Source organism: Tubulanus polymorphus, chromosome 3 (assembly GCF_964204645.1).
Source record: "Tubulanus polymorphus chromosome 3, tnTubPoly1.2, whole genome shotgun sequence".
Classification (NCBI taxonomy): domain Eukaryota; kingdom Metazoa; phylum Nemertea; class Palaeonemertea; order Tubulaniformes; family Tubulanidae; genus Tubulanus; species Tubulanus polymorphus.
The window spans coordinates 11,190,941-11,212,100 of NC_134027.1; the positions used below are offsets into that span (position 1 = coordinate 11,190,941).

Sequence of the window (21,160 nt, forward strand, 5' to 3'; positions counted from 1 at the left end):
GAACTTAACGTATTCAAACACTACGTGGTAGTTTACGGTATCGGTACGATCTGTGTTTTGGGTATTTGTTTGAACATCTTCGGAATTTTCGTATTTCGAAAAATGACCGAGAGCGGGCAAGCTATTTATCTGCTCACAATGTTGGCAATAGCCGACACAGTGTATCTGATAAATATATTTCTCGATAGTCCAGTTCGTCGACTTATTTTCCAAGCAATTTACGGCGATGACGTATTTCGTATCCGAGATTACGGCGTCTTTCCGATGTGGAACTGGCTCCGTATGGCCGGCTACAAGTCGACGGTGACCATTCGTAATTGGTTGGTCGTTCTGTCGGCGGTTGTTCGGTGTTCGCACGTTCTATTCCCGTTCTGGTCTCGTCGACACGTCGGTCGAAAGTTCGTCAATTTTAGCGTATCGATAATCGTGATCGTATCGGCGGGGATTTATATTCCTCGTTATTTCGGTGGTCGCATTATCCCGTTTAAATGTTTAAAAACTTCGTCGTTGAGTCCGACTTATCTTAAATTTGCGAAAGGTAAAAAGATGGATTTGAGCTCCACCTGGATATATTTGATAGTAACAATTAACACGCCGATGATAATTCTGATGCTGGCGAACACGATTTTGCTGTGGTCCATCGGCCGTTCTATGAAAAATAGGAAATCTATGGCATCGTCATCGAATAGGGGAACGATTGCTAACGCGAAAGCCACACAACTCGTCATCATAGCTACAGTTATTTACCTAGTATGCGAATCACCGACGATCATCTCGAGAATATTCAACTATGTCATTACCTACGAAACCACACCGTCGATGTGGAAAATGTTTGTCCTCTTGGACAATTTGACTCCAATCGATTCAGCGATTAATTTCATCATTAATATAATCGCGAGTAGAAGCTTCCGAGAAACTGCGCATACGATGCTATTTGCCAAGTAATAGAATGTTGATAGTGTTTTTGTTCCGGATATTGAGATTAATTCTGCAGAATGAATATATAATATGCGCGTATCCATTATCTGGGCCGTACGCAACACTTTCTGGTGCTAAGTGGAACTAACTTCTGCGCTCGCGGCACAACTGTCATGCCGCGAGGGCCGAAAGCGCGAAGCCATAGCATTCCCCAGAAAACATTTTCAATCAAGGTACTCTAAGGTGCATTCTGAGGTCTTTTCGGCTAGTTTTCTTTTCTGACATCTTCCATGAATACGGCGACAGAATCTGAAAAACTTTTATAATCGAATCTGACGATTCAATTTAATTCTTTATCAATTATCAGTTTTAAAACAGTTTATTGTCAAAACCACAGAATACTAACCACATGAAATCTACGAAATATATACAACACAACCCTCTTACTTCGGTAAGTTAATAAGAGTACATCCATAAAAAAATATCAAGTAAAATTTTTCGAGGACAGGAAATCAAGCGGTGCTCGGAACTTTGCGGTTAGATGTGTTTGGTTTGCACCCCCTGTATACGATCCTGCATATGTCTCCTGGAACCTGATAATTATTCTGCATCTTATCTTAATTGGTTGATAATGTATTTATTAAGGATTTGTCGGTGAATTGCTGATCATTTACATGGTTATCTCTGTCACCCTGATATAAGTCAAATATTTCATAATCATATATATCTGCAATTTCATATCGAATGGTTCATAATATTTCATATATCTTACTATATGAAATGCTTAATAATAATAATAATAATAATACTAATAATTTAGATAAATGGATATAGTATCAATATATATATATATATATATATATATATATATATCTTAATATATATCTTTATTAACGTGTCATCTCGATACACAAGCCAGCCTATAATAAGGCTTACAAGACACATATGTGCTTTAATCGTAATCAACATGTGACATTACTCAATATGTTTTCATAGTAATTAGCTCTAGTCAGTGCTCATCAATAATTAATTAATGTCTCTCAAATATGTCACCAGGTGTTAGTTTGTGAGTCCGCCGGTTTCATCTCCCAATGAACCGGGCACATTTGTATTCTGCAATCATCTGAAAATCCATTAAACAGGGCCATTGAGTGAAACAGCTATCACAAATGTATAGGCTATATATCAGCAAATTAGTTGGAAAATCTCTCGAAGTTTTGAACTCATAATACTATCCAGAAGCTCAAGATAGGTAAATTTGTGTAGAATGGAGAAATCATCTTATATCATAGACCGAATAAGCTTAGAGAAAGAGCACACACATTTACTCTACATACTTACCCCATGTAAACATCACATTCTAACAACATGCAGGGTACAGTCTGGCCCGTGCAGGTTCGAGCATTTGTCCATTTGTCAAGGAACGGCGAATAAAGTTGATTTGGATTTATTTGCAAAAAGGAAGCAAGCCTGCGTGTGTTGGTTGTGAAATAATCCCCACCTAGCTGTCATTGTCAACCCGGAAGTAAATAGACTATTTCGATATTTCGATCAATCATTTTCAAATTTTTTGGCTCGGCCTGAGGTCGGCATTTCCAATTTGTACCCGCAAAATTGCAATCCTCTCATCCATGCATGGATCGTAATGGAACGGAAAGTATCAGCAAGCGAAATAACAGTAAATTCGACACATTTCTGCGGCGTAAACTCGACAACGAAACGTTCGAAAGAATTCGTTATTACGAAGCCTGCGTTGTGTGCAGCGAATGGGAAGATAAACAATTTAAATATGTGGTGTTGGGACACGAATGGCTGTACCTGACCGAAAATCCACCCAGATCCATCAGAGATGCCGTGCATTTGAAAGACATCATTTCTATAGATTTGGTAAGTTGTAATTACCTCTGTTCTATATTTTATTTTACTGTTTCTAATTAGCGTAATGTTTGTTTTCAAAGGGTTCTCCCCTCTCTGAGTACAGCCTTGTTTGGCTTGGGATGAATTCTTGACACACTTCTGTATATTAATGACTGATTTATATTTGTGTATTTGTATTCTGTGTACTGGTCTTTGGTGTCTAAATAAACTTCAATGCAATAAAGGAAAAAAATAGAATGTCAGCTCCGTTTTAGACATCAACTTTTTAATTATAGCCTCACTAGATCATACTTTTCGACACCGGATCATGCAAATCAAAATATTTTACGTACTATGTAGGCCTAGCAAATGATACCCTGCTGATTTCGCCGATTAGGCCTAATCTAGAACAAACTGATATGATCAAATTAACCAGGTTTGACCGTAGTAATCGTAATAGTGAAGATATTAAAATTTGTATGTCCATATCGAATTCTAATTTAGGTGACCACTCTTGCTATTTTAGGAAAAAATACAGCTTGTTCCCCTCCACTGGTTTGCATTCATTATCCAAAGTCAAAAACGAGTACGGCATTTAGACAAACATTCTAGGTCTTAAATATCTTACTTATCTGGTTATTGCTTTCAATACCTAATACCTACTGATTATGTTTGGAAAAATACCTATCCGGTCTATCTGATAAAATCTGGTATCTTGTCAACAATTTTTCGAAAATAAGAAAGGAAAAATTTAAACGATATATTTAAGTGGTCATGATAGGCTATAGGCCTAAATCTGGAAAATTAGGCCCATAGAAATTTATATAGAATGAATTGTTATCGAATAGATATCTTCATTCCAGACACTAGTGGGACAATAGCTAATAGAAACTTAGTTGAGAGAGGCTTTTGAATTTGCAGCGCCCGCACTGCTGAATGGGTTCTGCCTAGTCAAATAAGATCTAATTAGGCACCGGCCAAATTTGACTTGAGCCTGACCCGTGCCAATTGTCTCCGTGTGATCGCCGCTTCAGAGGATAGGAAAAGATTTCGTTTTTTGTCAGAATTAGTCAAAAGTCAGAGCTGACCATGTTTGAGTAAGGTGAGGTCTACTGGAATAGAATTTCCACTGTTAACAAGAAAATTAATTTAGTTTTCACTATACAGCTTCTCTCCGCTCTTTTGCGATAGCATTATCTCCATTGTGTTATCATTTTTCGTGCTGAATGTGAGTGTTTTATTAATGTGAGTATTATATCTTGTATTGATTGAAATATGATTAAGTAAGTGTCCGATCTGTTCATTTTGGAAGAGCTGTCCTCGGGGTTTATTTTGCAACAAATAGTTTGTTCCAACACGTCAAAGAAGAATTTTGTTCCTTTTGTTGTGAAGTTTTTTGAATTACCATGTTCGTGGTCACAGCTGGGACATTTTTTTCTGCGTTTCAGATTGGGACATATTTTCCTAGGACGTAATTTATTTTTCAAAAATTTTAGGAAAAGCAATTGCCTGTAGTAGAAACAAAATACTAGGCTAGTGATTTATAGAGTGGAAAATTTTTTTACGACCAGGAGATTTATTTGACTCGAAATATACAGTCCGTATTAAGTGCCGAACAATTCACGCGTTCTAAAGCAAACGCCATGCAAATCAAAACAATCGAAAAACCTGATTGAATAAATGTCCCGAACTGGAATTCTTCAAAGGATAGTGGTTTCTATAAATAGTAATGTGTATAGTGATTTTATAGGCTCATTGCCTACAGGTGAATCAGCGTAGAATGTAGGCTAGTCCTATTCGGGGGTCAATTACCTCGGAATATTTTGAAAGTGTCTTTAATCGGATTATCCAATAATTAGTTTAGCTTCTTACGCGAGAATTTATTCCGCGCGCAGTTCGAAGCATTCGACAGGCCTATACCCCTTCTTTAATTAAACTCGCAGGAGGCCATCATCGATCCGATTTCAGTGAAACCTAAGTACGAAGTTCATATATATGTAATCATTATCGTATAGTTTCTGGTTACGGTATTTGAAGAAGTTAATCATAATTTCACAGCGGTACAACGTGCCACTGCCTCTGACCGATATGTGCTAATCATTGCGGTATTGTCAGGTATTGTGTCGGAGAATTGTTCCAGTTCAGACGTGTTGTTGTCATCGGCGGTCTCTCGTCTCCACGGACGACACCTATTCCGATCGCCGTGGTGACAGATACGATTCCCGTGTCTGATCATAGATATATCGGAATTTTAAAAGCTATTCGCGCACCACACTCCCTGTAGGCTATAGGCCTTTACGCCCACTGTCTAGACAATGTATCTATATTAATATTAATATCGATTATGTGAGGCTTATTATTCTATCCAAACAATTACGAAAAGGTTCTATGGACATTCGTTGAAGAAGAATTCTATCAACACAATATCACATCATTTGCATCAGCCATGTTTTTAATTAACAACTCATAGAAAGGATGGGCGTATAAATGTCAACATTGACAAACATGATTTTGCTAGTTTGTATGAATGTTTACAGTGAATATTTGTGGAAAGTTCAAAATGCTAAAACAACGTCCACTGAAAAGAAAAGAAAATATGATTACTTGTGGTTTTCACCAAAGTATCTGACTTGACTATCTGATTATAATCAGATACTTGTGTGAAAACCAAAATACAACTGCAAGCTATCGTTTTGCAGATAACCAAATTGATTTTACTGTAATTTCCAATAATCTAGAACTATCTTGCATCTGATGTCATCTAGTACAGACTATCATGTCCGTTGTTAACATATTGTTTAGATTGCCTAGGTCTTAGCTCTTTTTTTTTTATAAATTACAGATTCGCTTTTCAATTTCAATTATTCAGATGGTATATTCAACTGTGCATTCAATATGTAAAATCTAGTTTACATAAGAGCATCATGTCCAATCTTAAAAAATTTTCATGTTTGCCAAATCATCTGCATATTTCCTTCTCTCTGGCATTTTACCTATGGTACGATTTTTCCTCTGGCATTTCTACCACTTTTACTGGCATTATTACCTATGGCATTTTTACCTCTGGCATTGGTACTAGATTCCCTTTCTGTTACGCACTTGACTTTCGCGTTAAAATCCCATATTCTTCAAAATAGATAAAATCCCCTGCCAGTTGAATGGAGTGCAAATAGAAACAATTTTTAGGTTGAATTGTTTCTGCATTATCCATTTTTTTCATGTAGGTGGACTTGCTTTTGGCATTTCAAATAAGAATGCCCGTTGTGGAAACTTTGTTCCTTGTTTGTTTACCATAGCAGCAGTAATTTTCGACAATTTTTTTTGAATTAACATTTCTCGTTGCAGAAAAATGACTTCCCCGACTTTTTGTTGGGCGAAAATAAGAATAATACTCTCCACGTCGTCGTCAAATACAAATCGACGAATGCGAAATTACGAAAACCGCCGAAGAAAGACGCCCAATGCGGCAACAACGCCGACTACGGCTTGGAACGCGCCAGTGCGACAACGACGTCATTGATGCTGCCGGCTCTCGGCGTCGGGTCGCTGTCGCCGATTCTGAAACAGAAGCATTTATCAGCATCCTCCGTTGAACAACAACAAAAACGTAGTTCCGATCAACATCGCCGGTCAGAAAGCTGGAATGACGAGTCATATCTGAAATTGTCGTCGAGCAGCCTTAGCTTCGACGATTCCTCCTCCGATGATGACGAACCGAGATTGTCTCGTTCGGTCGGCAACGACGGAGACGGCTCGCCGCGAGCGGGCGCGGCCGCGAATCGGAAACTGCAATCGTTGAAACATCTGAAATTGCCGGACGGGTTTGCCACGCCGCCGGCTAGTCCCGGTAGTCGCCGGCGAAAACCGGTCGTCAAAACGAAATTGTCCGTTCCGAATATAAAACTGAATCAGGGTAAATCGCTGGAGGATCTGACGGCGGCGGCCGCGAAATCCGAATCGTCGATTCATCATTCGAAAAGTGAAGCGTTCCTTTCTCCGAGGTCGGACTACGATTCGTCGTATCATCGCGCTAGTTTCGATGATAGTAAGAGGTAATTTTCATGGTATCCTCCCCTGGATCATATATCATTCAAGGATTACAAGATGGATCCCTCCCAACAGTTACTATTCAGGGGCCAGTTGCTCAAAAGTTGGTTATAGATAACCCGGCGGACAAATAACTTAGTAACAATAATGAACTTTTGACTATCCTATGTCGACTATCCACTGGTTAACTCTAACCGACTTTTGAGCAACTGGCCCCAGGATGGCCACTGACCTTGAAAACCTGGAAAACTCAGGAAATAAGAAAACTGTTTTGAAAAAAAATCAAGGAAATCAGGGAATTCGACAAATTAAACCAAAATCCTGGAAAATTCGAATAAAACTACTGACCATTTGTTTCTTTATCAATACGTGATTCATTGAAAAATGTTTAAATTGTAACATTTCAAACCTAGAAATCTGTCTGATTCACTCTGGGAATTTTGTGTAATCACACGGAAAAATCAAGGAAAATTCAGGGGATTTGTAAATGTGCGGAAAAGTGGTAACCCTGTTTGCACAAAACCTGGAACACCCCCAATTAATAAACATGGTCAGTATCCACGACATGAGTAGATAGATTAGATGCCTTCTGGTGCATTTTGAGCACTTTTTGCTAAAAATCAAAAGATGATCATGACAGATTTTGTGTCAAAATGTTGACTGATGTATCTTTACATTGACATGATCGACTATGTTTTTGAATTGTTTGGTCGGCTAAAAAAGGGGGCACTGGCCACCGATTTTGACGGCCGATGTTTGAAAATTTTGATTGAAGATTTTTTTTATACTTCCGTATCTATTTGTAGCCATTGTTCGACTGATTCTCAGCATTCTTATCGAGGAGGTGTTCCCGACATTCCGGAGATTTATAAGCCAGACGGGGAAGAAATCCACGATGAATTGTGTCTGCATCTTTACATGCTCAATCGCAATTCACCGATTCTTAATTTCACTCGCAGTGCTTGGAACAACTATATCATTGTAAGTATAGTTGATTACAACTTGTTTGCGCGGACATTATGGATTATCAATAATCTATAATCTATGTTTTATTTCCACTGCCCGTATGTACATGTACTCAGAAAACTGATTGAGCTATGGCAGGGTTCCTACAACTCCTTATGAATGGAAAATGCTTTTAAATTGCTTTAAACTCCTTTGATTTCAGCAGAATTCCCAAGACTCCTTTAAAACTCCTTTTTTAGGATTTTTAGAAGTAGGCAATAAGAAATTCTTTATGAGACTACACCTAGATTGGTACGGTTAGGATCGGGATATTATCTATCCAATTAGACAGTTAGCCAATAAGAAAAAGTAGAGTAAAGGATATAAATTTGCTAACAAAATCATCGAATTAATAATACTTGACCGAGATGAACAGTACCGAATTTAGGAGTTTGCTGTAAAGGAAATAAAGTGATGCAGGCACTTCCTTGAAATTTGGAATTTTTTCCTTTGAAAATCCTTGAAAACTCCTTATATCCAGGAATGACCGATCTGTAGGGACCCTGCATGGGATCATGGACGTATAAACTGAAGTATAAACTCAAATTGATACGTACATGATGGGTTCCAACATCAGTGCAAAAAATTGAATAAGTACGGAGTAATGGACATATAAGTAAAGGCTGTCATACTCTTTCCTGATTTTGCCAGTCCAATTCGTTAGTGTCGGGCTAGTGATTCAACTGCACTTAACAAAATGGGTGCTGGATCCCTACGGGACACAGCCTCCATTGGCTTTCCAAGCATCCAGCCATGTATGCATGTAAAATGTTTGTAATCTATCTATCATTTATACTGCATATGTACATGGCGAAATAAATATCATTATAAATGGCATGAACTAGGATTAGGAAAGTTGGCAGCAGGCAATTATGTTTGAAATTAATTTTCATACCTGGTTGGACCTCACACTAAAATGTCATAAAAAAGATCTTTTCTCAAATTAACTAATTGATTAAGTAGAGAAAACGTTTTGTTTCCAACGAACAAATATTTCCGTATGCATTTCAGAGAGCGACGTTAATGCACGATGAAGAATTCGCCGAAAAAGAAGCGTTCAAATCAACTGCCCAAGTGTAAGTAATCCGTGCATTAAAAAAATGTGCCGTTGTCTCCTTAAATCTTAGGGAAAAAAATGCATGTATAAAATGCTTGATTGTTGTCGGTAATTGCCGTACTACAGAGCTGCCAACTGCTCCCCCTTCTTTTCGGTATTTCTTACTTTTTTCTTACTATTTTGGCATTAAAAAGATTCTTATGTTTCGATTGGTAATACGAAGGTTGTAACTAAGGGTTTTTACTACCGATCGAGTACCTAACGATTTGAACATTGAAGATATTTGAATTCTTTCCCGATTTGCAGTATGCCGATACAGATTTGTTACTCTTGCACTTGTGCCGGGTTTGATTTGTTTGATGTATGTATAGTATACTACAGAGATCATCACCTAGGATCTTGGTGCTTGATTTGAACATTGAACGTATTTCAATTGTTCCCATTTTTCAGTAGGCCTATGTTAATTGCAAAACACTGATTTGATTAGTTTGATTTATTGATTGTACTACGGAAACAGGAAATCCATTATTGAGTGGGCTCCAACTGATTGTATATATCGATGAAAATGTAACTGCAAAAATTCATCAGACTTTATACTGATAAAACTTGCCGGAGGTTGGCAGCCCTGGTCATACATGATATGACTTAAGAGAAAGGGTTGTAGGTTGTATGTTTCAATTATAGTTAAGTCCTGCGCCACAGCAATAGATAACACCAAAAATACATAAAGAATTATATATAATACATGCATACTCTATGTATTTTTGATATCACACCTGTAGCCTACGATTGATTCGAATATTATTGAACAATGGATGCGTAGATTAAATTGAGCATGAAGTACTGCATCCTCTCTCGGCGCAGATTCGAACGCGACGGTACGAAACCCTGCCGCTCCATCCCGTTCGCGCAGGTACATGCTCAGCTTAGACGATGTCGTTATTGTATTAGCCAATCAGAGAAATCCCGTTTATATTTTAACCCGGCAAACTTGCGCCAAACCTGAGCACGTACCTGCGCACCCAGTCTAGTGCGGTAGGGTTTTGTGCCGTGACCGAGTCTAGCGATGCCATTAGGTTCGATTCCCTGCCGGCGGAGGATGCGAGTAATGTCCCTGTCAACTGCATGTTTTGCATGGTGTATACGGTACATCGTGGTGGTATGAGTTTTTAAATCGATTCATGTGAACTTTTCGAATCATGTATATATTTAGGAAAAATCGACACAGATCGTTGTCCGGGTGAGTGGCGTATATATTATATATATATATATGTATACATGTATTTACGATGTTGTACGTACGTTAAACATTTCGTTTATTTTTTCTTTTACCCAGTGATTTTTCGGGGAAGTTATTTTTACAAGTCCGGGGAAGGTTGTTAGTCCCCCTAATCAAACTACTACCGATTATACGCAGAAGGGGAATGGGCTGCAGTTAGTTACCTGTTGAATGATATTAAGATCTGCTAATGCTTTAGGATATGTGTATGAAGTTCGTCCGCCTTATCTAATTTTAAAATCGACGGAATGTATGAGGAGGCGATCGGGTAGGGGGCAGCAGGATCGCGAAGGTTGTTAGTTACCTGTCGAACGATCAAAATTATATGCAGAATTCTTCATTGACGGAATACAACTACAGTTCATCTCTTGATTTTTTTTCGTTTACGATAAATAAGCTTTATCCAATCTGAAGAAGTGATTCTATTTTGATTTCGAGCATTATTCCATCGAAGAGAAATTGCAAAGTATCTATATTTAATCATCAGAGGTTGTGTTGTTTTGATGCGGTCACATCGAGTGACTCTGAGAATATCAAAATTGTTGCATTTCAGAGATATCCGCCGTGTTCTCTGTATGCTAAAATTTCAAAGGGGCTACGTTATGACATTGTGGCTGCTGAAGTAGCAAGGCTTTCGATCCCCCAAAAAATACAGAAAATTAGGCTTAATTTTCGTGTAATCTTCTATTTTTCATATCAGTTTAATGTATTTCAAAGCAATTATCACCAATGATAGAATATTAACATCTACTCTGGTAGGGACAGCAGATTTTTGATGAGGGGATGGCTGATTTTCAGAGTGGTGGATGTTAAAATGAAAGTGGTGGCCATGCCTCTAAAAACTGTTGTTGTGGACGAAATCTACCAATACTAAATAACAGGGTCAATCCCTATTTTAAGATTTTAACAAACTGTTGTGGAGAACAGTGATCGGTGGGTGGCCCCAAGTCAACTATGTTTCAGGTTTAAAGTAGGTTCATAATAGAACTTTATGTCTGGTTTCCTGCAGTACTTTTACTAGCAGATGGAACATTAATTTTTCTGACATATTTTACATATTTCATTAAAATCGAGCGTTCATTTCTATTTCATTTTATGATTTTAACTCGACGTATCTTTTAAGTTAAGTGAGCGTATGAATTATATATATATGATAATTACGATGTATTATGGCATATTTCGTTCTTTCATTGGTTACCATTTCGTTTGTCAGGGGCGGATCCAAGGGCAGGTTGCAAAGGGTGCGCGTCCGCTTAAGCTTAAAGTTTCCTAAAATGATGTTTTTTGATCAGCTTTCTTTCGGAGTGCCCTTTTAGTTATAGTAAATGCCCTTTTTTGGGGGACGCACCCTCTCTGAATCAGGCCTTAGATCCGCTCCGTTTATACCGTAAACCCTTCTTACTCCCGATCATTTCAGTCCAATAATCCGGATTAAAACTCATTTCCTATGAGTTTATTCGTAGGCCTTCTAGAATATCCAGATTTAATCAAAATCTGGATTAAGCTGATCAGGATTCAAATGGTTTTACTGTCACCTTTCATATATTTTGTGTGTGAGTGTTCTATCGTTTATTTTATTTACAGGTGTCGATTCCATTTCGAATACAAGATTACTCTTTTCTAAAACGTTTGGTTTTTTATGTAAATGTTTAAGTGGGGCGGATTCATACCGTCACAAAAAAGCTGTCTATGTGACGGTCACAAAAACTTCTGTTAATTTTTTTTTCCGTGTGTATAACTAGAGATACGAAAAACTTAGCCCGTGGCTCTGAAGTAAATCTCAACCACAGAACGAACAGAATGTAAGGATCAATTAAAACCTCCAGTTGGTTTTAATATCAAAGTTATGCTTATATCAAAAACATTCTTATTGGGACAGGACTTGAAACCCCTCATAAGGGGCTAGATTTCGTCAATCCTCACTTCGTGCATTGATCTATCACATTGGGTGGAAAGTTACCGCTCAGCTGAGACCAATCAGGTGCGTTGTTTTTCACTGGCAGATTCGCTCTATCATTGGCCTACCACGCATCTGATTGGCTAGAAATATAAGCCGCGATCACATACGCGTTTTTGGGCCATGCTAAATTTGGCCCTGAACAACTGTTTACACGGGTGCCAAAAACGGCTCGAGCCAAATTTAAGCACAGGACAAACGAATGCATTTGAATTGCAACTGGTACGGGAAATGACCCACTTCTCTTTGTTTAAGCATTGTTACCGGTACGGCATAGTTCCAGGGGATGACTCGGGACCTTTATTGCTTAACGAATTTACATTGTGCACGGGTAATGAAAGTTCTCGCAAGTAATCAATTCCTTGTTTGATTTTTTCACCAAATAAATACAGGGAGAAATTAGACCTGCTGTTTGTGCAGTTGAAGCAAGAGATACTGAATCCGGAGAATAAAATGGAGGATGTGTTTTCACTAGTCAACGAATTGAAAATGGCGATGGAGAAGAATTTCGCGCTGAAAAAACTCTATTGGAAGGTATGGAATAAATGCCGATTGCAATAGTAGATGTTCGTCGGTCTATGGTTGCTTTATTATCCCTCTATCAAAGAGATATATGCCCTTTTTATAGAGACAGTTCTAGGGGGGTCTAACAATACATTCACAACAAGACCCTTGGAATTTTCAATGCCTTTTTGATAATTATATATCGTTAAAAGGCCGCTTCCTCTATTACTATAATCTTTCTGCAATTTTTTTTTCGAAAATTGTGGCTTCCTCTTACATAAGAACAAAGGCACAATTTTGTTAAGAAAAATCCCGAAAAGGTTATTTTTCCACTGCCCTATTATAACTCATTTGCCTTACAAAATTCAGTAAGAATCTCAGATCTTGCCATTCGATCCACCACTGTTTTTTGTGGGAACTCGTGCATACTGGCATCTGACCACATGGTCATGTGTCAAAATCAAACGAACTTACATGAATGACAACTGTAGCAATATGGTTGACTAGCAAATATTTCCTTGTGTATCTGTTAAAATGGAGTATACTTTGATTTCAGAGTCCAGAGTTGTTCCAGTTTATGGTGAATCAAATTGATTTATATATGAAACCCCATGTAGCAGATATCAACACAGATGAAGGTCGTACTCAGCGAGCTGATCAATTAGAGTTAGTTCTGCTTATCCACTGTTTCAACTAAACAAATGCGCTCGTGAAATATTCTGATTAAGATGACGATGCCTGTTAACATAACATCCAAAACATTTTTTGAAATTGATAATCTTTTCGAATATTTTTTTTGCTTAAAAGTTTTCATGAAATGTTCTAATCCTAATATATTCATATATTTCATATTTATTTTCTAGATAATTCAATTTAATTCTTATAATTTTGATTTCTAATAATGTAGTTTAATGGTTGTTAGGCCTAGCGCACGCAGTGTGAAATAAACAGGAAACAGAAACATGTTCTGTGACCGCCGGAAACATTGTTTCCATGCTATTTTGATATCATGTTATACCGTTACTACGTTTCTCATTGCAAGTGGCAATGTAGGTTTGTTTCAGTATGTCTTGTTTTAGTTTACGTGAACAAACATTGATTAAGGTTGCATAAACATACAAAATCTGTTTCTTTCTTGTTTTAAGGTTTTTCGTGCATGTGCTGGGCCGTAATCAACAATTCCTTTTTTCGGAATATTGTACAAGTTTAGATACAGAACTTTATCCGAATCTGTACTTTTTTCAGACTCGTCAATTTGTTATTGGAGTCGCTGTGTTTAGTTTTCCGCGAGACGGAAATATGTCCGTCGCGCGTCGCGGCGCTGAAAAACGGCGACGGAAAATATATCACTAAACTGCTGTGTAGCGTCACATGCCGTCCGCAAGTACCTGAAAAATATGTGCCATTAACGAATAAAGCCGCAAAATTACTGATGCAAACAGACATGAACAAAATGAGGTGTATAGCTGATGCCGAGGTAAACTACTTAGATATTCATAAATGGCACTTTTTCTAAGAAATTAAACGAATATTTCGTGTCTACGTTCTCATTCCTGTTCCTCTTTTTTGGGACATTTTGCACAGTTTTTGCGTACCTCAAATAGGCTTTTGTAGTGTCCTGTGTTTGAGTATACGTCGATTATATCTATAAAAATCCATTCATTTGAAGTTTTAAAAGGGAAAGTTTTAATTGTTTTAGAATTAATGAATGCGAATTCATTGGGTCCCCTTTTTCATTGAAATAGACATTCACTCAAGTGTAGGCTTAACTGTAATATAAAGAGAATCCCACAATAATTACGAAAAATTAATATTACGTGTGAAAATGTTTCCTTCAGCTAGTTGTTTATTCTACGTTTCGACTAGATCCTAATAGGCATCTTCAGGAATACTGAGTAACAACAGAATATATACGTTTCATAATTTCTGTTGTAACTTTAGTATTCTGAAGATGACTACATGAGGATGTAATCGAAACGCTGAAATAAACTAATAGCTCAAGGAAACATTTGCAGGCTTTATGTTATTTTTCGTTATTATTGTAGGATTCACTCTATATTATTGTCACAACAGGGATATTACTATAACCAGTGTCTTACTAGTGGTGAGGGATTTACTGTACATTGAGAATTTGATGAAATGTCATGTTATGCAATCAACGTTAATGGGTTGTTATATAAGTTAGTAATTAGTCGATAATTGTCATATGATATGAAACATAATGATTAACCATACTGATTATTTGTTTATTTATAGATAGCTCAGTTGTCGGCAGAATTTACGAATCATGTCACCAATGTCGTGTACGAATTAGTGTTAATTGCCAAACAAGCGAATTGGGATCAGATACCGGGAAATTTCTTCACCGTTGGCTGGTTAGTGAAGAATATGACCGATACTGGCGCGATGGTAAGAATCTTAAGAATATCAAAGATGTAGTAAGATCCTATCGAATCCGAAATCCCTTTAGAAATATTCTAAACTGAGTATTCTCGAACAAGCAAACTTCTTATATTTCATCTCGCGTTGAAAGGAAACATTCTTATTCAATTTCAACTTTTCACTTTATTTTCGTGCTATGAACTGTTGTTCATCTTGAGCCTCGAATAGCTGCTCAGAGCGCTTTACATTTTTTTGGCATTATTACCCCAGCCATTTGATACTCTAACATGTATCAGTCATCTCTCCCTGGGGAGGTAACACCGAGTGGCTAACAAGTGCTCAGGAGTCATCTATCAGGCCAGGTACCTATTTACTCCCGGGTTGAGAGAGGCGATGAGGATAAGTGTCTTGCCCAGTGACACTACGGTAATGTACGGGGTTCGAACCTATGACCTAGATTCCCAGTGTCGAACGCTCTAACCACTCGGCCACACCGCTCCACAAGTCATGTGCCACGGATCAAATATTAAAATTTCTTTTATACCGATTCAAGTGATGACAACTCCATGAATTTCCATCGGTCCTGCAATATCCGAGACAAGCAGAGTCTAATACAGACTCTAATATATGTACATAATAATATAATATGTGTAATGACATATAATATATCTGTAATGATATATCTATATTAATAATATATCTATAAAGACTTTTTGTTTGTCTTGAAACAAACCCTCTTTTCTAACTCCTGATTGCGGTAATACAATCTGATTATTTATCTATCATTTTGTAGAATGAGTTCTTGAAGCCGATGCTATCACAGGCTATAAAACTGCTGTCTCCATCTCAGGACATCGAACTGAAACCGTTCGATGCCGTTCTTGTTTACCACCAGTTCTTTATTCTGCAGACGTTTATCGAATACCGTCCACAAGTTATGCACTTCATTAAACAAAACTTCTTCGAAGAGTTCAAGTAAGTGCGAACGGCTACCTCGACGCGGTGTTAAGTGGTGAATAGATTACAAATAGGCGTAAATCAATTTTTAGCCCTTTCAGTGCGTCTACACCACTACGCTAGTACACTGCACCGCAGTGTATTGATGTTATAAGTAATCATTAATGAAAAGATGGCAGCCCCTGTCAAACACAGTTACGTATTAGTACCTAACGATACACCGTGATGCGGTGTAAAGGCATAATAGCAAAGATTTTCAAATTATCTCAGTCCTTTTGGGTATTAATTAGTCAGTACTGAAATGGTTTAAGTAATTAAATCATATCTGATTATCTCTGAAATACAGTGGAACTCTGCCATAATGAACTTACATATAGCAAATTATCTTGTATAGAAAAGATTTTGAGCTGGATGCAAACTTTCAAAAATTTCTTTGCTGAATATGATTACGGTATGTTATAGACCATTCCATAAAAGGAATAGGTAAGGCATCTTCAAATTGCCTACACTGTTGATTGAATCTATATTTTGGAGGAAATTATTTTTCATGGAAGTATCTATGGCTACCAAGACAAAATTGCGGCTTAGAATTTAGGGTTTAGGGCTTGCCAGGGTTTGATTGCCTCCTACCAAAGCTCACGCCAACACAACCTCTGTCTGCCCGAGATTTCTTGAGTTGACAGGTTGCCGCTCAGTGGCTACCAGTCTATGTATCTAGCCAATCAGAAGTGTTTTCACCGGCAGTTTCAATACTACGCATCTGACTGGCTAGCCATATAGACAAGTGGCAGCTGGGCGGCAACCTATCCAACCAAGAAATCTTGGGCAATGTGATTGACCAATGAAGGGTCTGCTGCCAGGGTTTGTGTTGGCGCGAGCTTCAGTGGGAGGCAATCAAGCCCTGGCAAGTAAGGATAGACTTGGGGTAAAGATTAGGTTATGCCTTATACCAGGGTAGATTGGAGTAAGGCTATATAAGTAGCAAAAACGTTTAGGACTTGGCATTTGGCCTGCACTACGTGGCTACTACCAGTACTAAATTTTCGTGGTGTTATTTCTTAGTACAGCACCTCACCCTGAAGTTCATTGTTGCTTGGTTCCACCGTATATTTATAATTGTAGTGTTTTAGTATGCTGGAATTTCATGTTCATTTCAGATTTCCCGTTTCTTTTCAGATATTTTATTCAAGCCCCTGTGATACGCGCTAAATTGCCACCTAGTTATCCGATCGGCTCCTTAGCACTGCCATCCATCGAAAAAGTGATATCCAAGGTGCTGCAGAAGGAGATCAAACTCAAACGAAAAACTGCTGGCATATAATAATCATTGTTGTTATTATTGTAGTTGTCTCTATTCTGTATACATGTATGAAATTTTTTTGATATTATATATATTAATATGATAGGACACTCAAAAGCGTCTGTCGCACTGAAAACATGGAGATAATTCAATAAAAAAGGAAACGTTCGTTAAGGTACCCGTACATTTACGAACCGTAGCTTCAAGCAGAAAGTCGAGTGAATGATAATTGTTGGATGTTTTTCCACGATATTTCGTTATCTTACGATTTCGGTAAATTCTCTAATCCCATTTCCGAGAACGGAATTCGTTTTGATTTGTGTTTCTCTCTCTCAAGATGGGATATAGAAAAATAACCGAAAAACGATAAAGGGGATAAATAGATAACGCGTCAGTTGGAGAAAAAACAGTAAATGAAGAATAGGATTGTTTGTGCTTACGAACTAAAATGTATATCGGACATCTCGCTAAAATCTTGCCTGCCTCTCTTAATAGTTGATAGTCGTTGAGCACATTGGTCATAGCTTATGCATAAACCTGTTGAATTTAATATGGAAGATATATGTAGTTATAGTGGCCTTATAAACTGAGCTTGAACTAGACGAATGATGCACGTGATATCAATTTATTCATTATTACGTCGTCGTTCGTTTGTACATATATTACAAAGTTGAAACGATAATCGGCATAATTCTTGATTTCCTACTGTGATGATCGTTAACGTTTACATGGCTTGAATATTTTATGATAATCTGAATTGATCTTAACAGGAATAAGAGTTGTATTTTTTCTTTATATGTTGCATCCATATGAAAGTGAAATACGGTAGACTCTGCTTAAGTTAAGTTAGATACAATTTGAATGATATTTCTTGAAATATTTTTCTGACGTCATATGTGAAGTGCGATATACTGCCCACATCAATTATTGAGGATTTTAGCCATATAGAGTGTATGGGGCGGTATATCAGGGGTTAATTTTGACTATTTCCAAGACAAAATACAGAGAGAACCTGGTGTTCAGCAGGAGCATAGCTAGTCAACTGGTGGTCCGAACTGAAATAACCGAAGGCACAAACATTTCAGTGTCGGCCATCTTGGAATTAGGTCCGAACTACAGCGACCATGCTCAATCCCTTGGTCGATCTTTTCCATAGTTCTGACACTGACTGACATTCAGTTACTTTTAGTTAAACTGCTCTGAAGTTCGCACTTTATTGAGGGTTGACTGTATATAACCGTCAAACTCGGTAGGACAAATTTTCATGGTCTAATCGGACTTGGGAAGAGTCTACTTTACAATTGTGAGTAATTTGATAAGACATACTTATCTGAAATAGGATTGTTGTATCGGAGTAGGCTAATTTCTAGCTAATACCTGTAATCTAGATCTGTTTAATGCAGATGTATTCATCTAATCCTGACATCATTTAGTGCACTGCGTAGAAAATTATACTTAATCCAAATTCCTGCATTAACTGGATTACGGTAATTCCTCCATCCCAAGTGATCTGGATTACTGCAACTGTTTTACTGTACATTCCTCATTGCCTATCACTACAAGTATGGTCACACTTGATGATGTACGTAGTGTTCCAACATTTTGAAATCAGTTCACTTCGGGAGTCTCTTCGAGCTTTATATGTGATCTCAACATGCAACCATTACCTTCTCGAGATTATGATTAATTGTGTATGAATTGCGGAAATGATGTATAATCTTAGCTGAATATATGAAACCGTCCAGTGAGTCTGCTTGCAAAAACACTGTTCACTCGATGATTGTATATTTGTATTTTATTCCGTAATTTCTGATATACACTGTATTCCTCAATATACTGCTATCATAACTACCATACTTATTTGCTGAATGTTTTTATCCTGAAATGCTGAACATATCTGCTATGGTTTATTTAATTTTGCTTATTTCATTACCTGTCGTATCGAAGACCTTTAACCGCTCGCTGGCAGTGGACTCTAGTTATGAAGAACTTCACCTTAATTTCACCCAGATATAATGACTTGCTCGTCCCTAGAAGTTCGTTGTAACAAAGTTCTTATCTGTATATAGGCCAAAATTTCATACTTGGGGTCCAGTTGCACAAAGCAATAGTTACATGGTTGAGTTTCTCGGAAATCTGGAAGTTTTCATCAGTAACTAATCTGATTGTAATTTCCTTTCGTGAAACCAGCTTTGTTAAACTTCAATAGTTTGCACCATAAATGTAATTTGTTATCATTTGTAATGTAGTAATGTGTAAATGCTATTTCTGAAGTAGCTTTCTACGAGATTTATCATAGCTTTTGTCAGTAATTAGTTCTTGATAACATGACACATATGATTTGTATATGCTGGTCATAACGCGAAATGCTTTCACTTATATTCCTCATCAAAAATAGTTAATCTGGGCATTTTACTGATAACTTTAGTCCGATGTTTATTACCCGGTATATAATTGTATTATCTTTACTTACGCAGGAATCAATCTGCAGCTTAAATCACATTCTCCCCTAGCAGGGATTAGAACTTAATGGCATCACTAGACTCGGCTACGGCACAAAACCCTGCCACACTAGACCGGGTGTGCACCAATCAGATTGTTCATTGTATAATCGCTGAGACAAATTTCACGGATAAACTTTAAATGGAGAAACTTGAGTTTATAAAATAAAGCAGGATTCTAATAGGCTTATAATGACATCATCTAAGCCACAAATGTAGCTGTGCACTCGGGCTAGTGTGGCAGGGTTTCGTACCGTGGCGGGTCTGCAATGCCATCAGATTCGAAACCTGCCCGGGGAAAGATGTTTAGATCCATCCACACAACTAACAGATGGACATAAGTAATTTAATCACAAAAAGTGATCTTCAAAACTCACAACTTCAGTGTTTTTGATGTCTGAAGGCTGTAGAGTGATTGCTGCTTTGCTGGCTTTAAATCACTCGTTTGAATGCCTCGGCTTACTTTAAATCGATAGTTACATTCATATCATATCGAAAAATTAGTAATAATCATACTACCTTGTTTGTTCAAGCATGCTATATAGATGTGATATTCAATCGCTCATTGTTACTGTTTTCAGAGACGACTGTATCTTGATGTATTGTAGAGAGCACATGAAACGATATGTAATGCATTGGAGCACTTTATTTTCTTAAAATAAACTAATAAAAATCAGTTTCTCTATCCTACAACTGATCATGGAACTGTATGTACAGTACAGTAGTCTCTTCCTAATTAAAATCAATTGGGACCAGATTTTTGTTATATTTCTTGGATATTCAAGCAGGGATGGATCCAGAGGCCCATTTTGAATGCCTTGTCAATTTCCAAAAGGGCTTTGATGTCCAAAAAGGCAATATTATGAGTACTCCCCTGCACTAAGGGGCCAATTTTGAAGAACTAGTCACATATCAAAAAGGCACTTTGATGTCCAAAAAGGCAATATGTGTACTACTGAAATACATCAATTTTCTTGGTTCGCATGATAGGAAAAGGCAAATTTGAAAGACTTGTACAGTCTCCCTGGATCCTCCCTTTATGTAAGTGATATGCTATCTTGATGGTTCCAATTAGATTTGAGTTCAAGTGAAATTATAATTTGGCTCGAAAGGATTTGAATTAAGAAGATACATCAGCAATTATAGAAGATACAACAGCAGTTGCATCTACGAGAAGTTACAAAGCGCTTACCTGTGCTAGTAGGATGAAAAATGTAACTGAACTCAAGTTAACTGAACTCAAGAGACTAAATAAATGTTTTACTTCAGTCAATTTTTGCTCGTGTTTTGTTTAAACGATACCTCTCAATGCGTACGGTATATGGCATCCACTTATCATCCTGGATCCAGTTTCCAAAGTATTTCGTAAAAATCATAGGTTTGGAAACAAAATAAT

The 21,160-nt window shown here is 37.5% G+C and overlaps 1 protein-coding gene across 2 annotated transcripts; it reads left to right on the top strand.

Annotated features, from left to right (window-relative positions):
• Positions 1-2,451: 2,451 nt before the first annotated feature.
• On the top strand, positions 2,452-21,031 carry LOC141901388 (uncharacterized protein C12orf56-like). Of its 2 annotated transcripts, XM_074788594.1 has the most exons (11): positions 2,452-2,805; positions 6,121-6,827; positions 7,629-7,803; positions 8,839-8,903; positions 10,098-10,124; positions 12,513-12,654; positions 13,181-13,290; positions 13,870-14,101; positions 14,881-15,033; positions 15,800-15,981; positions 17,140-21,031. In XM_074788594.1, exons 1-11 carry the CDS (start codon positions 2,554-2,556, stop codon positions 17,282-17,284), a joined length of 2,190 nt encoding a protein of 729 aa, XP_074644695.1. In that variant the 5' UTR covers positions 2,452-2,553; the 3' UTR covers positions 17,285-21,031. The 2 variants fall into 2 exon arrangements, with proteins under 2 accessions (XP_074644695.1, XP_074644696.1); XM_074788595.1 differs by lacking the exon at positions 10,098-10,124.
• Positions 21,032-21,160: the final 129 nt, after the last annotated feature.